This window comes from Indicator indicator, chromosome 1 (assembly GCF_027791375.1).
Source record: "Indicator indicator isolate 239-I01 chromosome 1, UM_Iind_1.1, whole genome shotgun sequence".
Classification (NCBI taxonomy): domain Eukaryota; kingdom Metazoa; phylum Chordata; class Aves; order Piciformes; family Indicatoridae; genus Indicator; species Indicator indicator.
The window spans coordinates 41,320,026-41,344,241 of record NC_072010.1 but is presented as its reverse complement, the minus strand read 5'-3'; the positions used below and the strand labels follow the sequence as shown (position 1 = coordinate 41,344,241).

At 38.2% G+C, this 24,216-nt stretch overlaps 1 protein-coding gene across 4 annotated transcripts in view; it reads left to right on the top strand.

The window, feature by feature from the left end:
* Window positions 1-24,216, top strand: part of PCDH9 (protocadherin 9) — a 710,467-nt gene that overhangs the window by 295,045 nt on the left and 391,206 nt on the right. Inside the window, exon 6 of one of the 4 annotated variants that reach the window (XM_054382635.1) lies at window positions 2,497-2,509. The exons of the other annotated variants lie outside the window; for them this stretch is intronic. Within the exon in view, the coding sequence (XP_054238610.1) occupies window positions 2,497-2,509 (13 nt within the window). The remainder of the gene's footprint in view (window positions 1-2,496; window positions 2,510-24,216) is intronic. 4 annotated transcript variants of the gene reach the window in all.

Below are 24,216 nucleotides of genomic sequence, written 5' to 3'. Positions count from 1 at the left end.
ATCCTGTTGATATGAAAATTATGGTATATGAACTACAAGCTTCTTTTTGCCACAGTTATGTGGAATTTTCAGTTACCATCATAGTTATCCTTATGCATCCATGTCCTGGATGTTCTGAAAGCGTGGTGCAAAACACCAATAGTATTACCTTTTAAAAATATTTAGTGATAATAATAATATATCAATACAATAATAATAGTAATGTGGTAATAATAATATGTGACCACAATCTCCTGAGCTTTCCAACACCCCTACTGATGCAATCTGAACAATACTGAAGGAAAGAGGAATAGTAACTTGTAACTACAGTGCTCTTAATATATGCATTGTGCCTTATTTTCTATGAGATGTGCATTCCATCTAGCATCAGCCATAAACTTCAGACTCCTTTAAGAAGGGCAGTTTTCAGCCAAGCACTTTACAGTCTGCATGAGATTATATATTAGAACTTTGCATTTTTCTTTGTCTATTCTCATAAGTTTTCTATTGGTCATAGAATCATAGAATCAAGCAGGTTGGAAGAGACCTCCAAGATCACCCAGTCCAACCAATCACCCAGCCCTATCCAATCAACTAGACCATGGCACTAAGTGCCTCTTCCAGTCTTTTCTTGAACATCTCCAGGGAAGGCGACTCCACCACCTCCCTGGGCAGCCCATTCCAATGGGCAATCACTCTCTCTGTGAAAAACTTCTTCCTAATATCCTGCCTATATCTCCCTTGGCACAACTTGAGACTGTGTCCCCTTGTTCTGCTGCTGGTTGCCTGGGAGAAGAGACCAACTCCCACGTGGTCCAGTCCTCAAAATTTATCCAGGTTGTTCTGGACTGATTCTTTCCCATTTTTTTTATGTCAAGCATCTGCCAATGCTATTGCCAATGCTATTATAACTTGTTGAGAGTGCTATGAGAATATTGAGAATTGTAGTCTACTTTGTAAATTAACACTATTGGGGTGTATGTCAGCTACTGGGATAACCTGCTTGTTACCAACTGCTAGCCAGATGCCAAGCCTTTGGCTTCAGGGCAGTGAAACCAACTTTCATTCCTCCTGACAATCTTTTTTTGTTTCTAGTCTGTGCCTCACATGAAGAAAGTATGAGTTGCAGTGTCTATAAGCTTACTAAAGTCAAGGTAGACTGCATGCACTGCTCTTTGCACCCAGACATTTCATCAGAAGTATCAAGTTGGTCAAGCGTGCTGCATGTTCCTGGTTACTTTCTTGTTCTCATGTGCTTGCAAAAAGATTCCAGGGAGATGTATTCCATGATATTTCTATGGTCATAGACCTAGCTGAGGGTCATATTATTCTCTCTGGGCCATTTTTCTTGCCTTTAAGGATGAATGTAATGATAGGATTTTTACAGCCATCAGGGACCTCATCTAATTGCTATGCAAGTTATAGACAGCAGGCTAGAGTCATATCAGGCAGCCTTTACAACACTCTCAGGAGAATCTTGTCAGGTCTAATGGATTTGGATACATCCAGATCATCAATATTGTCCATAAGCTCTTGCAAGGTTTTCTTTTGGTGTGAATAATACATAATGTATTGTCTATTAATTATAACTACCCTTTCTTTTGAATTAGACAGAAGTGATTTTTTTTTTTTCTGTTGGGATGAATTCTTCTTGGGAATTCATTTTCACAATAGAACTGCTATCTTAAATTATATTGTGGTGAGTGTTCTAGAATCAAATAACTGGCTCTACAACACAAATTTGCATGTAAAAAAAATAATGTAATTCGTGTGGTTTCTTCATATGTAGATTCTCCTTCTGTTAAACTGCTTTTCTTTTGTCTGTCTTTCTTTCCCCTCCCCTGCAACTGTTATATGCAGTTACCCTGGTTGTAGCGTTGGAACTTCAGTCTAGGCTGAGACCTCAAGTAACCCCAAACACTGTAAATCGATCTATTGGCTTGAGAGTAGCAGTTAGGCCACTGCTCTCAAATCATCTGTTTTTCCTGAAAACTCAATTTTTGTACTTTTCTTTTTTTTTTTTTTTAATTTTCTGAGTCAGTCAAATGACAGGCAGTTTTGTTCTGAAGTAGTCTAAAGTGTGCTCTTTCCACACCCCATTACAATTAATAATTTGTTAGGACCCATATGCTAGGAATTACATTTTTTGCCTCACAAATATGCAAACATATTTTGTAAATATTATCAAACCTGGGAATCTTTTTCCTCTCGTATCTGTTGAAGTACAGCCATCTGTATTTATAATTAGAGAGGCAAAAAAGGACTTCTACCATCAGGACTTCTGCCATCTCAACTTTGTTAGGTGCTTGCTTCTCTTTAACTGACAATACAGACAAACTACATGACTCCTGCATTTGCAAATGGCCCACAGTATTGGTGGGTGTTAATACTGTCTTAAATTTTCTTAGTCAGTTGTTACAGTCTAACTCAAGGTGCTGATTTTGGATTATATGATACCCTGGGTTGCTATTCTCACTGCTAGCAAAATATAACTGATTGATTTGCAGGGCAAGGTAGTAAGATTTCATGTGTCTGGCATATGTGCAATAAGCAGATTTCTAAGATGTCTGAAGAGAGAGAATGCAATATCAACTAGAGCAGGGTGGGTTTAGATTAGATATTAAGAGGGTGCTCTTTACTATGAGGATGGTGAGACACTGGAATAAGTTGCCCAGAGAAGTTGTGGTTGCCTCTTCCCTGGAAATGCTTAAAACCAGTCTGGATGAGGCTTTGATCAATCTGGTTTAGTGGGAGGATAATCTCTAAGGTCATTCTATGATTCTATGTTGAGAAACTGGAAACTAAAAAACAGGTTAATTTCACTGGAACAAGAGAGGAATTGATATACTGCAGGCATGGGAAAGGTTAGAACCCAAAACTATTAAAAGAAATTTTGTGCATAATACAATAAATCTAAAAATGTAAAAATTACGCTGAAAATTGCATTGTTTTATCTTTCCTTTGCCACCCCTCACACCTAATATTGTTTATAGGAACCCTTCACAGACATGGCAGAATTTTCATTCTGGCCAACACTTGGACATTTTGAGTGCATTTCAGCATTGCTGGCATCTTTCCTAAAAGCGAAAACTGTGACATTTTTATAACAAGACAAAAATAAAAGAGGAAAAAATTGTCCTATTCACCCATTTCCCTGTGTGGAGGTTTCACATTTATGGTTTTAATGCAATTAATCAAATACTAAATGCATTTGTATCCTCTGAGCGGTTTGGGAATACTTTCACGTTTTCTCAGTGCAGCAGTGTGAAATGGTGCAGGATACCAGTGGATAATAGTTCTGGGAAAGATATCTTTCATACTAGGACAGTTCTTATGGGTTTTGTTTTAGATGATGGATTGCAAGTTCTCAGGCATTTGCAAGCCACCGGCTTTATATGTGCTGGCTGAATTATCAAACTTCTTATTCAGTTTGAAAACCAGAGCATTTTAATTGAAAGGAATGGCAGACCTTCCTGCTATATTAGTGTGGAAAGGTTGTTAGACTCTGAGAAATAACCTTCTAATTTCACAAAGAAATGAATAAATACCATAAAAATGTTTTTACCTTAGAAACCAATGGGGCTGAAAGGTAAGTTGGCACATGTTCAAGTGCAAAATATCAAATAGTGAACCTTGTGCTACAAGGATCTCTTTTTATATTCACTGGCTTGGAAGAGATTGAATATCTGAGGGCTTGGTAATGTCTAACAAGGAAGTTGGTCTCCCAAGAACTGCCATAGAAAATACTTTCTCCTTTGAGACTAGTTTCAGTGTACGACAGATATTACTGTATCTGCTTCAGTAAGAGAAGGGATCAGGGAAAGGGAATTGGGCATTTGTACAGGAGAAGCTCTAAGATCAGATCAGTGCAGCTCATCAAATCGTTGAATTTAAATTAGCTCAGATCTCACACAGTAAAACGAACCTCAGTAAGAAGTGAATGCTCTGGGGACTTGACATTGTGATTTGTCTTCAGATAAAAAGTATGCTGGACTGAAAAATAAAATAGGGACTCTATTTGCATCCATGATGTCTTTTCTAGTGGTTGGAAACTTACTTTTTGAATGGCAACATATTCATAGTTTACACAACGTGTAGGCATAACTGCTGATGCATGGGATTTGTATGTAATGAATTTAACTTCATGGGCTGCTGCTGATGTTCTTGCTCCCCTATTCTAATCCCTGTTGTGACGACCTACCTTTGACAAGTTATTTTCACAGCTGCTTTTAGAAAAGCCAAAAGCTTATTTTAATTGAGATAGAAGAAGATTTTTATGGTTTTCTGGAAATGTGAAAACAGTCTTTGAATGTGTTATTTTTTCAGATACGTTTATTGAGTATACATTAACATTTCTAGGGTATACTCATTGTTTGGCATTATGGTGTTTATGAAGACATCTGTTTACTAGCTCCTGGATTAGAAAGAAAGACTAAAAATGAGATTGAAATATATCTGGAAAACTATCAGTATTTTACAATTTGACTTTTTAATTTAAAATATATATATATATACATATATATAAACGATTTAAACCAGAAGTTCTGACTACTGTTTTCAGGTTAAATCTGAAGTTTTATTATAGAAATGTACTTAGCCTGAAAGTTCAGTTGCAAGATTGCTTTGTTGCAAATTACTCTTTTTGCAAAGGAAGACCATAGTGTCTCCAAGTCCAGGCACTTATTTAAAGAAGTGGCTACTGATACTGTTCAGTGAACTGCAGTGTTTCAGTTAAGTAAATTTTCTAGAAGTATGGTTCCAATAACTCAGGTGTGGACTACTGATAGGAAAAAAATCATTACTTTTATTCGTGAAGGTTATTTGGAGTGTTTTGTTTGAATCAAGATTAGTATTAAATGGCTTATGAATTTTCTTTATAGAGACTTGTGTGTGTGTGCGTGTGTGATTTGCCTCCCATTAATGTGAAATTAGAAGTCATCTGGTAGACTCAAAGAGCAAGCAGTTATCATAAGCACTTTATTTTGGCTCTCTTTCCTTCTTATATGTTATATAGGTATAGGTACCTTTTATAGGCTTTATTTTGGTAGATGCCTGATGAACCTTTTCTGTAATAGCTCCCAAGGGAACACCAAAGTGACTGCTTTGGTAGGTGCCTCTAACCAAATCCTCTGGTTCTGTGTCTACTTTCTCTCTACAAATTCCTTTAACTTGTTTTCGTAAGTTTTAAAAAGTCAAGATCCTGCTCAATGTGCCCCTTGTGGAATTATAGCCTATCTTCCAATACCATAAATCATCAGATCATTGTTCCAGATAGTGAAAAAGTACTGGTGTTAGCTGGCTGTATAATAAAGCTAGTTCTAATGGGAATTCATGCTCATCTCATGCTCTTCCAGTTCAGGAGAATACTGAATGAGATACAGCTCCTGTCATATAATATTCTAGCTTTCTGTTTGATCTCTCAGCATCAGTTTTGACCACACTACTGCCAAAAAGGCAAGTTGTACTCTTTTCTCTGCCTCTAGCTGTCTGTTCCTGCCACCTCTCTTGTGTCAGCACTAGTGATTGTTCAGCTGTTCTGGGAGAAATAATAATTTGGGGAGGCAGGCCTAGTTTTTAGTCAGTTCAAGGAAATGACATAACTGGCAAGCTATGTGATTTAAGTACTGACATAGCAAAGGATGTGCTCAAGAAAAAAAAGAAAAAGTGAGGGCTGTCTTTCTGGTGGCAGTGTAGTCTTAGATCACATAAACTTTGATGAAAGTTGGCTGGAATTTGTGAGTGGTTGCTAAACTCTGGAGTTTAGTAAATGGCAAATGCTTCGTTCTGTTAGCGTCTGCTTTTGGACCCTGCTCTGTTCATTTTGTTTTCAGTTTGAAGACTTCTGTTAGAAAAGTGAATTAGGTAGTCAGGTTTGTCTTTCCTTATATTTATCAATGTATGCTGATGCAATTCTTCATTCATTTGTGTGTAGGAATTTGCAAGAGAAAGCTAAGATTTTGCTTTTATTTCTGAAAGTGCTTAAATTCAATTTTTCTGAAGTCAACAGAAGGAAGAATACAAATTCTTTCTATTACTCTTGATGCCTTCTGGTGGCACAGTTGTTTTCAGAGGAGCCTGGTTGTCATGGGAGACACAATGGGAAATGTAGTGTTTTGAGTTGAAGACTCTGCAGTATCTTTCTGCTGAACTCTGGAATAGTGAAAATATCAATGGAATACTAAATTAATATATTGCTACTATTTTCATCAACTGGACTTAAAATCATTGTTTGTTTGTTTGTTTTCCCATTAGTAGATACTGATGTGATACTGAAGAGTCCAAAATATGTGCAGTTTATATCACTAAGCACTAGCCATCATTAATCACAGAATTAGACAAATGAGAAATACACCCTAAAGCCTCTCGGTTGCTTCTTCACAGCACTGACATAACTAATTATGGTGGTAATGCTTCTAGTTCAGCATTAACTAAATTCTTTATACTCTTATGATCACTTTTATCAGTTAAAGAAATTATCCTGAATAAGTATGAAATAATAAGAAAAGTTGTGAGTTTCTAAACACTAATAGGCTGATTTTTCAAATAATCAGAAGCTGGGAGAAAGCTTGAGGGATGCTGAGGGATTTGTTTGTTGAAATTTTTGGTCTGTGGTCCATTTTCTCAAATAAAGGACAAATTATACATTCATTTCAGACCTGCAAAGGAATAAATCCCAATAAATTTGGATCCAGATAGATCCAGATAACTGAGGGTTTTTAAGATTTTACTGGAGTCATTTCACAAAGTTGTCAAATGGTTGGAGAAAGGATACCGAATCAGGAAGTTCCTTGACCTGAACCAATATGGCTGTACCATTTTATTTTATTGCTATTTTTCCTTCATGTGGGGTTATACTCAGGCAGAAATGTGATGAAAATAGGTTTTCTTAGTCACTAGACCTAGAAGCTAGGCAATTCTCCTTGTTTATGCAGTTCTGAAAAAGTCTGACCGACTGTTGTAATTAGGATCACAGCACTTCTAATAAATTATGCAAGTTCATCCTAAAGTAGTAAATAAGTGGTGTTGGCTTGAAAACCACACTAGAAAATTTTAAAATTAGAGGATCTTCCTGTTTAGTGTCTAAGCTTCACAGAGGATTTTAAAGTCTTAGGTGGCTTAATGTGGATGTTCAGCTCAAAGTTTGAAGTCTTTTGCCTTCAGCTATTGTTGTTTTCCTCCAGTCCCAAATCAGACTTCATAGAAACATTTCCTTTTGCTGTTAAACTCACCATTTGTATTTTAAGTTGAAGGTTTAAAAAAATATTTTATTTTCTTACATTGGGAATTTAGTAGATTCTAGGTAATTGAACATAGGAGCTGTATCGTAGTACAAACTGCAGCCTACCTTCACAGCACTGACATAACTAATTATGGTGGTAAAATGGATGATAAATTCGTTGACTTGATAATATTTTCTTAAGATAATATTGAATTTTATGAAAATAGCAAAAAAAAAAATATTGGATTTCAGAGTTAAAAGCTTCAGGTATTTTGCTGTGTTAGCTGATATGTTACATCAGAGAATTCTGTATCACATCAGGGAATAATGGATTTGCAAGAGGACAGTAAATGTCAGTGTAATATAAAACTAGCACAACTGATATTTTCAGATTTATTAATATAATAAACTAATTGAGTGAATGATTTTTGTATTTTGTCAGTAGCTTAAGTGTAATGAAGAAGCTCATCTTGACTGCTGAAACTGAAACTGTGTCACCCCACAGTATCATCCTGGTCAGTACTAGTTCTATATGATTGCTGTAGGCAAAAGGAGGGAACGAAGGAATCATTACTTGTTTGTCTGTATTTTCATTTCAGATGACATAGAAATCAAAGATGTAATATATTTATAATTTTTACAGTCTAAACAATCCTTAGATAGTGGGGACCTCCAAGGTTATTTTCCTTTTCTGTAAGTGCACCACCTCACTACAGGATGGATGTCTTCATGATAGCCTGCATTCAAGGATTAAAATAGTTGCTTATTTTAGCATAGTATTGCTAATAGTTAAAGATCAGCCACTTAAAATGCAAAAATGTTTAATCAAATCAAAACAGGGCAAGCAGCATCAAAATTTCAGCTTAGGACCAGAAGTGGAAACGGATGGTTTATCCATCTATGTAAGGGCAAGACAGCTTTATTTGAGAGTCAAGAGAAGGATTGTCTTTAGGATGGCTCACCCATCTTTTTCATTTTCTCATTTTCCCAAGCAGAAGGTAAAATTTAAAAGTCACATGTAGCCAGTTTTGTTACTCAATATTCTGGTTTTAGTAAAATGATTGTGAGGATATTGGCAATTGGAAACATAGGAAATATTTATTACAGTCATGTATCCTTTTAAGAAACTAAGTATACTCACGAATGCAAATTTCCATTAATAATAGCCATACTTAAGATTGTGTGTGCTTGCAAAGCAAATCCCATAAATCACCACCACAACTACCCAATATCTCCCCTGCAAAAAAAAATCCAAAAAACACAAAAGCAACCCCAAAAACTGACACTTCCATTATATCTTTGCTTGCGACAACTGAATGGTAAAAATTTGTTCTGCAACAGACCATGAAATATATTGACCATTAAAACTTGTGAAGAACATTGAATTGAAATGTTTCCAGTGTTTTCCATTGTTTCAAAAAAAAAAAAAAAGAAATAATAATAATAACAACAACAACAACAATAATGATAATAATAGAGAAAAATCTGTTTTCCACTTCTGTGGAATCTGACAAATCAGATTTTTCTTTAATCTTGTATGCATCATACCATAGTGCTAAGGATACTTATTTGCATTCTGAATTTCTTATTAAGCTAATAATTGTGTACAAAATGGAAACGGAATCAAATCAGTCAATTGTCTGACTGTATGGGAAATATCTTTGAAGACTGATCATAAGATTCCTCTTGCTGAACTTTTCAACAGCAAAATGACAGACACCTATGCTAGGCTCCATGTATAATAAAAGGAGTGGCATTTCCAGAGGCCAGATCAGTGTAATACGAGTTGGAAAATTTTACAGACTGTGTTTTTAGTTTTGCCAATGATGAGGCATTTTACTGTAGGAAGTTGGGCACCCTTAAATTATGGTAAGATATGCAGCAAAAGTACATGAATTTAATTTTGGTTTTTGTTTTAGTGAGTTGTTGTTTTGTTCTATTTTGTTTTGTTTTGTTTTTAAGATTATTTTATTTTTAAATAGATTCAGGAGGGGGACTAGTTTAGGACACCATCCAAATTCTACTGGACTTCAGAGACTTTGGATAAGACTGAAGATGTCTGCCCTACATATCTGTTAATCTACTCTGTTTTCATTCCAACAGTCCCCATTGAAATACTGTCAAAATGAGTGTTTTTTGTTCTTCGGTTGTGTTTTTTTTTTTTCATTCAAAGGGTTCCTCCTTTGAAAATGAAAAGCATTCCCTGCGCTGCTAGACATCTTTTAAAGAAGAGATTCATTTGATGCTGTGCTACCTACAACCCTATCCCAGCCAGCAGTAAATACAGACTATTGAACATATGCTTTCCTGGCTAGCAGTCAGACTTCTTTAGCAGAAATTCTTTTGTGCATACACTCCCTTTTGAGCTAATGGAATAGTGACAACATGTTTTCTAAAGAAAACCTGTGTATGAGAAAATTGCTTAGACATGCATAATCTTTTTTCAAGAAGCTGTCAAGGATTTGTATTGACGCTTAATGGTATGTTATTAACATGCTTATAAAACTAATTTAAAGGCAGTAGAGCAGGGCTGTTTATAATATGTGTGGTAATATTGCCACTACTAATTATATTATATTGTAATACTCATTGATAGTAATCAAACGCTGGCAATGTCAGGATTAGTGTGGGATGGTATAACAACACAGGATTCTAGACCTTTCAGTTCGGTTTGGCATTAACTTGTTGAAAAATCGGTTTTTAGCTTGTTCTTTAATGTGAGTGGAACATGTTTTCTATCCAAATTAGTGCAAAGACAGCATTTATTTATTGTTGTGTTTTCACTTTAAGCTTGACTTCTGTAGAATTAGAAATATTTTTAAGAGATTGAAAACTATATTTTTTGCTTTTAGAGGTGGTAATGTGTATGAAGCACAATAGGGAAGGTGTCATTTCTCTTTTCTTTAATATGGATATATGAGATGATAATGGGATCAATACAGATAGCGTAGGGTATGAATCAGCCTTTGATTGATTAGGCTAGCAGCTGTGTTAATTGTATTACTAAGCATGTAATGTGTTAAACCTCAGCACAACCTCTTTCTTTCCTAATACTAACATCACTTAAGAACTGGAATACAGACTGAAGAGAAAATAAGATTAGACTTACTAGAAACAAGGCATATGAATAATTGAACAGGAATGTCTGTAACAATCTAGGTTCTTTATGTAAATCTTAACAAAATATTTTTAGAGTTTATGAAAGGGAAGTTACTAACAGTGGGCTTAGTCAATCATAACCTCAGCACTGTTATGATGGTGACTTCTGAAATTTCTTTCAAGCATTGCTTTGCTTTTTTGATATCCTGATGATCTTCATTAGGATTATTTTATCAGTATTCTCTGTAGTAAGAAAAATAAACTGAGCATGATAAACTTCTTATGATTTTCTTCCAACTATTATCAGAAGTTTTCCCTTATTTTCTTTGAATGGCAACATTAACTGTACCCTTCCTCCTCAACCATAAGACTGCTGCTCCTTTCATAATTTGTTCACTTCATAACAGTAAATTGCTCTTCTACCTATGCAAATCATTACCAGGAAGTCTAAGGTATATTTTCATTCCCAGCATGAATTTAAGCTTATAGAATTCACAAGACTAGAGTAAAAGCATTAAATTGGGAAAAATTAGTATATTGAATCATAGTGCCAATTTTGAAACTGAGTCATATCTACTTTTGGGATTTTGGTAAAATGTAGGTTTGTATGACTAAGAATCTTCCCATCAGACTCAAGTTCTCTTCCGAGGTATAAAGGATTGTCCTTTGCAACATAATATGCTGCCTCTGAGAGAAAGAGAAAATGAGACAGAGATTTTATGAATTCTAAAGATAGATTCCAAATTCCAAAGATAGATTCCTCGTCTCCAAACTGGTGAAACATGGGTTTGATGGGTGGACCACTAGATGGATAAAGAACTGGCTTGATGGCCAAACCCAAAGAGTGGCTGTCAATGGGTCCATGTCCCAGTGGAGGCCAGTGACAAGCAGAGTCCCTCAGGGCTCAGTCCTGGGACCAGTCTTGTTCAACATCTTTGTTGGTGACATGGACAGTGGCATTGAGTGCACCCTCAGCGAGTTTGCTGATGACACCAAGCTGTGTGGTGCAGCAGACACGCTGGAGGGAAGGGATGCCATCCAGAGGGACCTTGACAGGCTGCAGAGGTAGGCACAAGCCAACCTCATGAGGTTCAACAAGACCAAGTGCAGGGTCCTGAATCTGGCTTGAGGCAATCCCAAGCACAAATACAGGCTGGGCAGGGACTGGTTAGAAAGCAGCCCTGAGGAGAGGGACTTGGGGGTGCTGGTGGACAAGAAGCTCAACATCAGCTGTCAATGTGCACTTGCAGCCCAGAAAGCCAACCAGATCCTGGGCTGCATCTGGAGAAGTGTGGCCAGCAGGTCAAGGGAGGTGATTCTCCCCCTCTATTCCACTCTGGTGAGACCCCATCTGGAGTACTGCATCCAATTCTGGAGCCCCTATTACAAGAGGGATATGGACATGCTGGAAGGTGTCCAGAGAAGGGCCACCAGGATGATCAGAGGGCTGGAGCACCTCTCCTGTGAGGACAGACTGAAACAGTTGGGGCTGCTCAGTCTGGAGAAGAGAAGGCTCCAAGGTGACCTTATTGTGGCCTTCCAGTATCTGAAGGGGGCCTACAAAAAGGTGGGGAGGGACTTTTTAGGGTGTCAGGTAGTGATAGGATTAGGGGGAATGGAATAAAGCTGGAAGTGGGGAAATTCAGGCTGGACGTGAGGAAGAAGTTCTTCCCCATGAGAGTGGTGAGAGCCTGGAATGGGTTGTCCAGGGAGGTGGTTGAGGCCCCATCCCTGGTGGTGTTTAAGGCCAGGCTGGATGAGTCTCTGGCCAGCCTGATGTAGTGTGAGGTGTCCCTGTCCATGGCAGGTCGGTTGGAACTAGATGATCCTTGTGGTCCCTTCCAACCCTGACTGATTCTATGATTCTGTGATTCTATGATTCCATTTGTTTTTTTTTTTCTTGGGTTTTTTTTCCATTGTTATTGGATTTGGGTTTTTTGTTTGTTTGTTTTGCTTTTGTTTAGCATGCTGTCACTTAACATTTAGGAACATCTGGAGATTACAAATGTATGCTCTTTTTTACTTTTTGCCATTACATATAGTTCACTAACGTAATACTGTGGCTGCCATCCATTCCCTGGATGTTGATATGCTTTGATATAATTGACCCTTCGGTAGTTTCACCTGAAAACCACTCTTGTCACAGTGTATCCATAGAACAGATGCAGTGCAATGAACATCCATGCAAAGAGACAGACAGCATAGGTTGGGTAGTGGTTTGAATCTTTGATCTTTTTGACCTTAGAGTGACAAATAGTCTGCTTGTGGGTTGTTTTGTTGTTTTTTTTTTTATAGATAAATCACATCTGCTTTGAGCTAAACTGAAACCACCAATTTATTTCATGTGGAAAGTCTAAATAGTGGTCACCTGTTTCTCAAGAGCCACTCATTGTTCTTTGTCTTGATTGACTATGTGTTTCCTGACCTCACAGATCATAATTTTAGGCAACACTAAAGAAGCAAAACCAAACATAATATTATGATATTTGCAGGATGATAATACAATCTTTTATGGCTAAAACCAGTTACAGCCTGTCATCGTTAACAATTAGTCCAGATCTATTTTAGTCGTAAAGAATTGAACTGCACTAGAAATGCCAAGAATTTTTTAGTTAATAATTAGTTGTCCTTAAGTGTAGACTGCATCTAGATATCCATCTTCAAAATAAGAAGTCTTCTGTTGAAATTATATATTCAGTACCTTACATAAAGTTGCATACCTGTCAAATGGTCTCACATCAGGAGATCAGTGTTAACTAGACATTACATAGACAGTAAATAGATAAGAGCAACAAATTCACTGTAGAATATGAAAGGTGAACTTGATGTTATGTTTGCACTGTCTTTGTAGTGTTAGTTCCTCTTTACATCTCATTTCAACAGTCAATAGTCAAGTACAAGAAATTTATTTAACAAAGGAGTCCAAGACAAAGGCAGGGAACACAGGTCTGTGAGGCAATGGTGGCTAAGTGACATGACTCTAACAGTCAAGTGTTGATATCACAGAGTATTATTTTGCAAGCACAGAGATTGCACACACTCCAAGAATCAGAATTGCACTATGAAATCTCTTTTTGCTGTTAATCTGGTGGGGTAGGACTTCACCATGGTCTCCAAGATGTTTCTCCTTCTAGATTTTCTGTGTTCTGTAAGCAGGGATGCTTTCACCAGTACGCTCAGATTCTAGAGTAGGGTTCTGGAGGGAGAGTGTGGTTTTTTACCTTCCTTTTTTTTTCCTTAAATAAAAAAAAAAAGGCAGTGAAAAATGTCCTTAGTTTCTCTATCTAACAAAATGTTCATTTGTCTTTTTAAAAGCATACTTAATTGCTCACACAGGAAAATAATTGCATGTCTTGTGAACCTTTCAGTTCTAACACTGACATTATATTTTTACTTTCATTCTTTTTAATAAATTACAATTTGTCTTTCAAGTTTGTGCTTCATCCTTTAGAAAGTGATTGTGCCTGGGTAGGGGTTTTTTGTTGCTTTTGTTTTTGAAAGGAAGCAAAATTGCTTATCTCTGTAAGTGATGTAGTTGTTGCTTTTATCTTTTGGTGGTTTTTTTCCTCTCCTGTAATGAGCAACCAGGTATTATTTATGTAATATTTTATTTATTTAATATTTTAATGTGCATTTTTTAGTCTTGTACATTACAGCATTTAAAAAGAAAGGGAAGATGTAGGCAAAAGAACACCAACGTCAGTTTAAACCATGACAGCTGGCAAAGAGAACCTGATTAGTTGGCAAGGACTTAGCTGGTGCTGCTTTTTCAGCTGAACATTTATTGTGGAGGTATTTGTGTGTGTGTATATATATGTCAAAGTGCAAATTGCTTCATCATCCTTATTTCTCCTTCTTTCTGTCATAGAGTCATAGGGTCATAGAACATTAGAGCTTATAAGTGACCTCCAGAGATCATCAAGCCCAACCCCCCTGCCAAAGCAGAATCACTTAGGGTAGTCTGTACAGGAATGCATCCAGGCATCCAGGTGGGTTTTTACAGTCTCCAGAGAAAGAGACTCCACAACCTCTCTGGGCAGCCTGTTCCAGTGCTTCGTCACCCTCACTGTAAAGAAGCTTCTCCTCATGTTGAGGTGAAACCTTCTATGTTCAAGTCTGAACCCATTGTTCCTTGTCTTATTACTGTGCCCCACTGAAAAGAGCTTGGCCCCCTCCACTTGACACCCACCCCTCAGATATTTATAGACATTGATGAGATCGCCTCTCAGTCTTATGTTCTCAAGTCTAAACAGCCCAGGTCTCTCAGTCTCAAGTCCCCTAATCATCCTTGTGGCTCTCCATTGGACTTTTTCCAGCAGGTCTCTGTCTCTCTTGAACTGGGGAGTCCAAAATTGGACACAGTATTCCCTGTGTGGTCTCACCAGGGCAGAGTAGAGGGGGAGAACAACGTCCCTAGACCTTCTGGACACACTTTTCTTGATGCACCCCAAGATACCATTGGCTCACTTGGCCACAAAGGTACATTGCTGTCCCATAGAGAATTTACTGTCCACCAGCATTCTAAGATCTTTCTCCGTGGAGCTGCTTTCCAGCAGGAGAGCCCCTAACCTGTACTGGTGCCTGTTGTTATTCCTCCCTAGATGCAGGATCTGTACTTGTCCTTATTGAATTCATGAAATTTGCCGGCACCCAGCTCTCCAGCCTGTCCAGGTCACACTGGATGGCTGCACAGCCTGATGGGGTGTCAGCCTACCCCCCCAGTTTTGTATCATCAGCAAATTTGCTGAGGGTACTCTCAATGCCCTCATCCAGGTTGCTGATAAAGATGTTGAACAAAACTGGACCCAGTACTGATCCCTTGGGAACACCACTGGGCACAGGCCTCCAACTTGACTCTGTGCCAATGATGACAACCCTCTGAACTCTGCTGTCAAGCCAGTTTTCAATCCACCTCACAGACCAACCATCTATGCCACATCTCCTGAGCTTTTCTATGAGGATGTTACGGGATCATCTGCTGAATCTTGTATTTCTTCACTGTAATTAAAAGGTCAATAGTTTGTTGCTCTTCAGTTCCTTGTAAATGAAGGAAGTGTTACAGAATCTGCACAGATATTACAGTATCTTCACAGGAAGGTATAAAGCTGTGTAAGAATCCATGCAGACCTATACTAGTGCAGGACAGCTTCTCACAGGCTCTCTAAATGAGCAATTAAATGCTGTGCTATCTTGTCAGTTCTCTCATACATTTACGCTGCTATGCTGCTGAAGTGTAAAAAATGAACAAAGCAAATTATCCTTGCTAAGGCCTATTAATGGTCAGCCATAAACAAGTCTCATAGTTTTTCTTAGGACACTGTTGTTAGTACTACCTGATTTGACAGGTTACAGTGGGAGAAAATTGAGAATTATGGTGGGGTAATGATGCTGCTGTATTACAGCCAAAAAGACAGTAAATTCTTTTGAATATAAAAGCTTCTTACTAGATGTTGTTCAGGGTTTTTGTTGTTGTTGTTGCTTGTTTTTTTTTTATTTTTTGTTTGTGTTTTTTGGGGGGTTGTTGTTGTTTAGGTTTTCTTTCTTTGTTTTTTTAACTGCATAAGAATTGTATTTTCCTGAGATGAGTGACCAACAGCCTGCAAATCAAAGTTATTTCTTGAGGCATACAGATAAGGACATAATTTTATTCCTTTTAGGCACTGAAGTGTCAGACATATGTTGCAGATTCAGTGAGGCTAAATGGGAGAAATGATCACTGAACCTCAGTAAGCAACAAGGCTGTTCAGAGTCCCTTACATTACAGTCTATTAGTTTCAGAGAGGTTTAGCTGATTAGAAAGTTTGTGTACACACATTTCAGTTGTGTAATTCAGTCATCTTAACGTCCTTATGCACTGTGTGACAGTGTCTGTGTGAACTCTTTGAAGAGGCCAAAAGCAAGTATTTGGTGTGGTGGTAACCAAGTATCTTCAGAACTGGAGTTTTACTAGTGAGAATGAGATAAACTTTTGAGGATAACAAAGTACAGCAGGCTCTCTTCTTCAGACAAGATTATGATTTCTAGTGTCTGTGTTTTTTAATACGTGATCTTAGCAGCAAATGAGAGAAAAAAAGCTAAGAAGTTTGATTAATAGAAGATGCTTATAAAAAGCTAAGTTTGAGGACTGATCTCAGAGCTCTTAAGCTGGAAAAAATGTCCCATTAATTTTAGTGGGAGTTTTGACTGCACAAGGACTTTCAAGATCAAGTGCTTTCTTGTTCATTAAAGGATAGAAGGTAATTAGAAATAAAGCACAGAAAAGATTTTATATAGTATTGCTTTTGTCAGCTGAAAAAAATCCATATTATTGTAGGAGTTTTAGGCTAATCTTCTCACTTCCTTTCTTGCATAAAATGATGACACAGTAGGTTGTTTTCATTACTCTTAGAGGTCTGTGGTTCTGTTCATTTTATTGGAAAAAGGCAATTGGCAAATTTTTTCTGTGTTATCTTCCTTGCTGTTGGATTGCAATCTCATCTGTGATGCTGACTTTGTTATTTCCCTCATCCATCCAAATTGTTTAGCTCAAGATATTCCCACAACATTTTTGTTTCTAAATGTTGGATGATAAATTAAATAAAAAGCCTGTGTGCATTTTGGTTGAAGGTTTTTGCTGATGTCAGCCCATGAAATAGAGGAACAGTTGGAAAGAAAAAGATAAAACAGTACTAAGTCTCACAGAAATAAATCTTCCGTGTTTTATGATACCTTAAATTATGTTGACTTTTGAACAACTTTTAGGGAAGAAGTTATACATACTTAAGACCTCTTGATTACAACATTGAATTTTAAATGTATGGCAGTCATAAGCCACTTCAGGAATCACAAGTTTAGATGAACTGAAGGGTGTACTTTGTACACTGACCCCAGGGACAAGGGACTCATCTCCTGTTAGAACTTCAAACCGTTCTTTGTAATACTCTAAAATACGTCTTATGTTAGTGGTTCTTTGCACCTGCATTCCCCCTCCCGTCTTCTTCCCTGCCCTGTCCCCCTCCCTGCTCCTTCCATCAAAACATTTTTTTCTCTCAGCCTCTAGCTGTAATTTATTGGGTGAAGAGTATGGCTCAAATTTAGTTTCAAAGTTGCTACTGGTTGTAAGACTGAGAGCAGGAGTCTCTTTGTAGCTTTCTACCATGTGCTGGCAGACACAGGGAAGCTGTAGAAAGATATGGGCAACCAGAGAAGTAGTTGCAGAGCCAGCCAGTTTGCTGGGCCTTCAATACCTAATGATCTTAACCCTTCCTGAAAGCCATGGAAAGTGAGAAGAAATATGTATTTCACTTCTGATGTGGCAGTAGTGTGTTTTTGGGGAACTTTACTACATAAAGGCATCATATTTAGTGATACTATGCATTTGTCTTTTTGTTTTGCAATTGCTATGTGAATGGGATTGTATTAGTGTTTTATTTTGATAGTCTCCCTAAAGCTTTCACCTAGCAAAGCAGATGGGAGAAATACTCATTATTTGTTGTTACTGAAATTACTCTTGTGATTCCTCTCCAATTATTTTCAGGAAATAATGCTTATTATTTCTGCAAAGGTGACTTATTTCTCTAAAGGTGACTTTCTAACAAGTAAGAAAGTATTTGATAGTATGGAATCTACCTTCAAAATGACATTACTTTAGAAAAGTAGATAAAACTGTGCAATACACATTCTAGAAAGAAAGCTTGATCTGCAGGGACTTATTCTAACAGATTAATTCCATTGCCTTTAGGTGAATTGTTCTTCATATGTAATCATATAAATGAGGAAAACAATCATATGTAAAATATCAGAGGACATGTAGGCAGATTTTAAAATGAGGAGTTGTTTTACCTTTCTGTTAAGCTATACTTTTTAATCTCCATGGGCTGTATAAGTTCCTTTTCATTCAGAAGGCAAAATCTAGTAAAATTTCTGCTTCTGTGCTAAGGAATGTATTGTTTGATTGATTTACACTATGGAAAATATTAATAAAAATATTAATAACCTTGTATTAATATGAAAAAAATTGCCAAAACCATATTAAAGAGGTTCGGTGTACAGTTAGAATATACTGTACAATGGGAATGTACAGTATCTAGGCAAATATAACAATTTTAATAATGCTATGCAAAGCAGTAGGAATATAACTCGGAAAGAGAGAACCCCGTGAGCAAAATGGCGCTCAACCACAGTGGGGGGGAGACTTGACAAGAACCCTTAAGCCAAAGAGGCAATGAATTAATTACTCACAGCTGATTTCACCCAAGTGGGGAGTGCTGCTCCTGTGTATTAGCTGTTGAGGCTTTTGGGACGCTTTCATGTGTCGCTGGCATGGCAGGCTGCTGGCAAGAAGGTGTCACGCAGTCTTGGGCTGGTCTGGCTTCAGCAGGCGGTGGGTGGTTTTCGACGCCTCTTGCAATGGGCACTTGCTTTGCCCTGGATAAACTGAGGCACGGTGAATTTCTGGTTGCAAGGGGAAGCAGGCTTGGCTCTGGCTCCTAAGCTCATGGCTTTTCTGGCTTACAGTGTAGGCTCGTGGCTTTATCCCAGGCTCTGGACCGGGCACTCGGGGCAGGGCAGGGCAACTTGAGGCAACTTCAAGCAAGATAGGTCCAAGCAGGTTCAACCAAGGCTTGAGCAAGGCTTAAGCAAGGCTTGAGCAAGGTTTAAGCATGGTTTGAGCAAGGTTTAAGCAAGGTTTGAACAAGGCAAATGTGACTACAAGTCAGCCTGTATATATATCTTGCTGGAGACCTAATTGGGCCAATAGGGCAACTGAAGCCAGCACACAGTTATCCAATGAAAAGGGGTTCTGCCAGGCTGTAGGCATAAAAGGCAGAAATAAAGGCCTGGTCTGGGGGAGCAGTGGCCAGTGCACCTGCTCTTACCCCAGAAACAAACTTGTTTACCAGACACGCATAGTCCTGTCCCCTTTGTTCCTTTCCACGTGTTGCCCTGACTTTCTGCATATAGGAGGAGGGAGAGGGGGACCATGTCTAGACACATTAGGGCCTGTCTGTGTTTTGTGCTGGGCCTGTTTGGCCGTACCATGACATTCTGTAAAGCATTTTGTGTGTGTGTTGCTTGTTTGTTTTTTTTCCAAATGAAATTTTAGATGACAAAGAAGGGAATTTGTGAATTTATTAGAAAATATGACTTCAAATATCAAATATTTTTGGTAGATAAAAAACTTAAGATGACTTTCTGCTTTCAAGGAGTTTTCTTGTAAAAGTTTTCAGAACTGGCTCAGACCATGAATGCAAGGCAGCCTTCATTGGACTGGCAACCTCTGTGGTTTGCGGGGGTTTTTTGTGTTTTGTTTTGTTTTTGTAATTAGAGGAGATCAGGGGGTCCTGGAGATGGGGAAGCCCAAAGAGAGAGGGGAGACATGACACTAGCTGGCATCTCTCAGGTGTGTGCTTGAGAGATTGCCATGGCTAGGGGTGTTTCCAGGGAAATTGCAGGAGATTTAAAAGTGGCAAAACTGGAAGTGGTGCTCAGACCACAACCGCGAGGCAGCTAGCTATCTCTCTGCAACACAGTGAGCAGCATGCACAAGGTCAGGCTGCAGAGTTCAGCAGTCTCAACAGTAGTCTGACAAAAACATCATCAGTAGTCAGGCAGGCTGGATGCTGAGAAAAATTAATAAAATAAAATATAATAAAAAAATAAATATAATCACCATCTCAGACAAAGTACAATGGTCTCCACCTGGCAGAAGATGACCATGACACCATTCAAAATGGACGTGGGAACCCAGACAAAGCTCCCACAGAAGGATGTGATGGTGCAGGTCACAGGCTGTAGGGCATGCTACAGCCTCTCCCTGGTATCAGGGAGTGTGCAGTGTGAGCAGGTAGGTGATCTGTTCAGCCAAGGAGTATAGCTGCAAGGTGAAGTTGAAAGGCTGCAAGATGAAGTGGAAAGGCTTAGAAGCATTAGGGAGGCTGAAATGGAGATAGATTGGTGGAGTCAGGCTCTGCCCTGCCTGCAACAGAAACAGGAGTACCTGCCACATAGCACCTAGGAACAAGGGGCCCCTGTACCATCCCTGAGGCAAGTACATCAGGAGACACATGAAGAAAAAGAGAGTCCCCTGCCCTCCTGCCACCAGGCTAGCAATAACAAGAAAGAAGATGAGGCAAGGTGAAAGCAGGTTCCTGCTCAGAGTCGCAGGCATCCCCCTCCACACCCTACACCCCCTCACCCCCCTCAGATACATTTACATAATAGTTATGTGGCTCTGGAAGTAGCAGGAAATGAAGATGGAGACAAGGATCGATCCAGTGAGTTACCCAGTGCTTGTCACTCACCCCCACACCTTAGGACTTCAAAGAGACAAAAAATGAGGGTACATCTAGTAGGTGACTCTCTTCTGAAGGGAACAGAGGGGCCCATTTGCAGACCAGATCCATCCCACAAGCAAGTCTTATTCCTCCCTGGGGCTCAGGTTAGAGATGTAAAAAGGAAGCTCTCTGCTCTGGTGCAGCCCTTTGATTATTACCCTTTGTTAGTTATCCAGGTTGGTAATTATGAGGTTGCAAAGAGAAGTCCAAAGGCAATTAAGAAGGATTCAAGGTATTGTGGTGACTACTTGAAGGCTTATATACACAGCTGGTGTTTTCATCAATCCCTCAAGCGGTAGGGAAAAACACTGAAAGAGGGTGGAAAATACACCTGATTAATGCATGGCTCAGAGACTGGTGCCACCATTGGAATTTTTGGTTCTTTGATCATGGGGAAGTTTAGGGCACCTGGTCTGCTGGCGGCAGATGGAGTACATCTTTCTCAAAGGAGGAAAAGGATCCTTGCACAGGATTTGGTGGGGTTTGTTGAAAGGGCTTTAAACTAGACTCAAAGGGGTAAGGGGATAAAACCAGGCTTATTAGAGAATAGCCTGAGGATGGCCTTCAATCTGCCATCTCACTTGAGGTGGATAATGGTGGTATAAGTGCCAATAAAAACACAGGGCTCACTCATAGGTTAGTAATCACAGAAGTGACTGGGAATGGACAGATAGCAGGAGTGAAAACTAATGTCTTAAATCCCTCTCTGAAATGTTTATATACCAATGCATGGAGTATGGGGAATAAGCAGGAAGATTTGGAGAGCTGTGTTAGGCTGCATGACTATAACATAATTGCAATCACTGAAAAACGGTGGGACAACTCCCACAACTGGAACGTTGTCATGGATGGCTATGTACTGTTTAGAAAAGACAGACCAACAAGGCAAGGCAGTGGTGTTGCTCTCTATGTGTGAGAGCAAGTAAAATGTACTGAGTTTTGTCTGGGGAGGAGGTAGAACAGGTTGAAAGCTTATGTTCTCTCTCTGGAAAGCTTTCTTTATCTCAAAACAGAACAGTACAAAAGCCTGGGTCTGGGGTGATACCTGAGTTTCTGACTGTCCTTCCAAATGCATGTGTTGCTGTGGCTTAGGTTGTTCAGAGTTATTACAGTATTCTGCTGGCAGATTGGAAAACTGATTCAGTTGTTCTAGGAATAGGCAGTTTAAAAAGTTCTTCGAACTTGGTAACCTACTGAACATTCCCACCAAGGTTCTCTTACAGTCACATACACACAGAGTCTTTGGAGACATGATATTTTGGGGCATCTGAGTATTATACTCAGGAGAGAACCTGAAGTACATTGTGCTATTTATATTCAGCAGTTAGTAACAGAGCATGAACATCCATTAATGCTCCCACATTAAACACAGTTTTAATTGCAGCTTTAAAGATCTGCTGGTTTTGCATTTCAGAGTCTCGGGGTTGATTAATAATATCTTAATAACAAGTTTAATAGTGCGTTAAACTAAGAAAAAAAAGATAAAGTTTCTTATTATGAGACAGCAGTTTCATTTGGTAGTTCACTAAACAGAAGAATAAAAAACCATCTGAAAATCTGTTGCCTGGCTGTAGCAAAATATTATACAATCAGCCTTCAGAAACCAAACTGATGTGTGAGGTAGCATTTTAAATGTTACCACACATACGTTTGGCGGCACTAGGCAGTGGTCTCTGAAGTTTGTGAATCCTCATAAAAAGCTATTTAGCTATCTTCTGTAGAAACTTGATGACATTTTGCTTTCTGTATTACCAATACAGTGCCACTGGGGAGGTGGGTTATCTGCAGATCTGTAGTCAGAATGACACCTCTTTTTTATTTAAATATTGTTGCTTTTTAGGCACTAAATTTGGAGATATGCCGAAGTACTTGTGGGAGATTTGGGTACCTGACAAACCATGGGTGGTAAGATATCAGATCAACTGAGATCAATAAAATAAGCATTTAATTTAAGATAGGTACTTTGGGCCTTGCTGTCACTGAATTCAATGGGCAAAACTCCTGCAGGGCTCATAAGAAGTGCATTACTGAAAATTTATGCAACTGTACTTCCGTTCTTTTCAATAATGTCACACTGGTGTGAAGTTGAAGTAATGCCTGTAGTGAACTAGAACTGAGTGGTGGCATCTGACAGAGGGAAGAGAATTGCTCTGCTGAAGGTTATAATAAAATCTTTTAACTTTATTCAGACAAGCAAGTGGTTAGCAGTTGCTTTAAACCACATCAGAAGTAGAAAATTTCCTGGAAACTGGAGGTTCTGGTACCAGGCATTAAATTTAAAACTGTATTTTCTAACTGCCTACTGGGTATTTGACTTTTTAGCCTTAATGGTAGGCTATTTTAGCCTTAATAGTAGGCTTAATAGTAGTTGTTTCCTTTATAATATAGGCCTCTTTCCCAAAACTAAGCACTCTGTTGCACTTGCTTTAAGCTACATCAGAAAAAAATTTCCTGGAAACCGGAGTTTCCAGTGTCAGAGATTAAATTTAAAATTCTATTTTCTAGCTACCTCTGGATATTTGACTTTTTTAGCCTTAATAGTAGGTTATTTTAGCCTCATTACAGGCATTTCTGAGATAATTGCTTTAATTTTCTAGTGTAAAATGTTCTGAATAAACTCTGTTGAATCTTTTTAGTGATACATAAATCTAGATATCTATCTTGTCTCTAATGATAGAGAATGCTACAGTTATATATTAATTTGGCAACACAAGAATTTTAAAGGAAGTTCTGAATGAAAAAAACCCAAACCGTTACACACAATTAGGGAAAAAGTAACTTAAAGTCAGCACAATAATAAGTGGGAATTGTAGTTGGACTAGATGATCGTTGTGACTCTCTTCCAACTAAAATATTCTTTCTATTCTACTCTATTCTAGTCCAGTCTATTCTAGTCCAGTTTAGTCTAATCTAGTCTAGTCCAGTCTACTCTAGGTACTAGAAATTATAGGTGTCTGTAGATATATATAAATTCTTAGTAAGGCCATTGATAACGTTAAGACCGACCTGAGATAGAATCAAGCAGTGGTGTATCATATAATACTAAACATCCACTTCAGCTCTTACCTGAGTTTTAGGATGTTTTGTTTTGTTTTGTTGTTGTTTGTTTGTTTGATATTAGTACTAGTGTATAATATTTTACCTTCAAATATTCTATTCCACTGTATAGTATTTACGGAAATAAGAGTTCTGATGTGCTGGTTTATTTCCATCTCTAAAAACAATACATATGTAATACTTCATGGTCCAATTTTTGAGGGAAAGTATGCTATTCTATACTTCAAATTGTAAAACGTGGTCTTTCAAGAGTTACAGGTGTTTGGGAATTTTTTGTGGAGGTCAGATCTTAATTACTAAAAATTAAGTTCTAGAGTAACCAAACAAGGAAGAAAGTTCTCAGCTTTTAAGCTGATTTTGGAAAGATTTTATGGAAATCTCTCAACCTTTTCTAAGAACTGCTTTTTGTCAGATTTTTTTTTTTTTTAGTTAGGTTCAGTACTTGAAGAGAGTTAAATAAATGCATAAACTATTTCCTGTGCCTTTCCTTGGTTTAAAAAAAAAAAAAAAAAAAGTGAAAATTTATTCTTCTCTCTACCAGCTGAT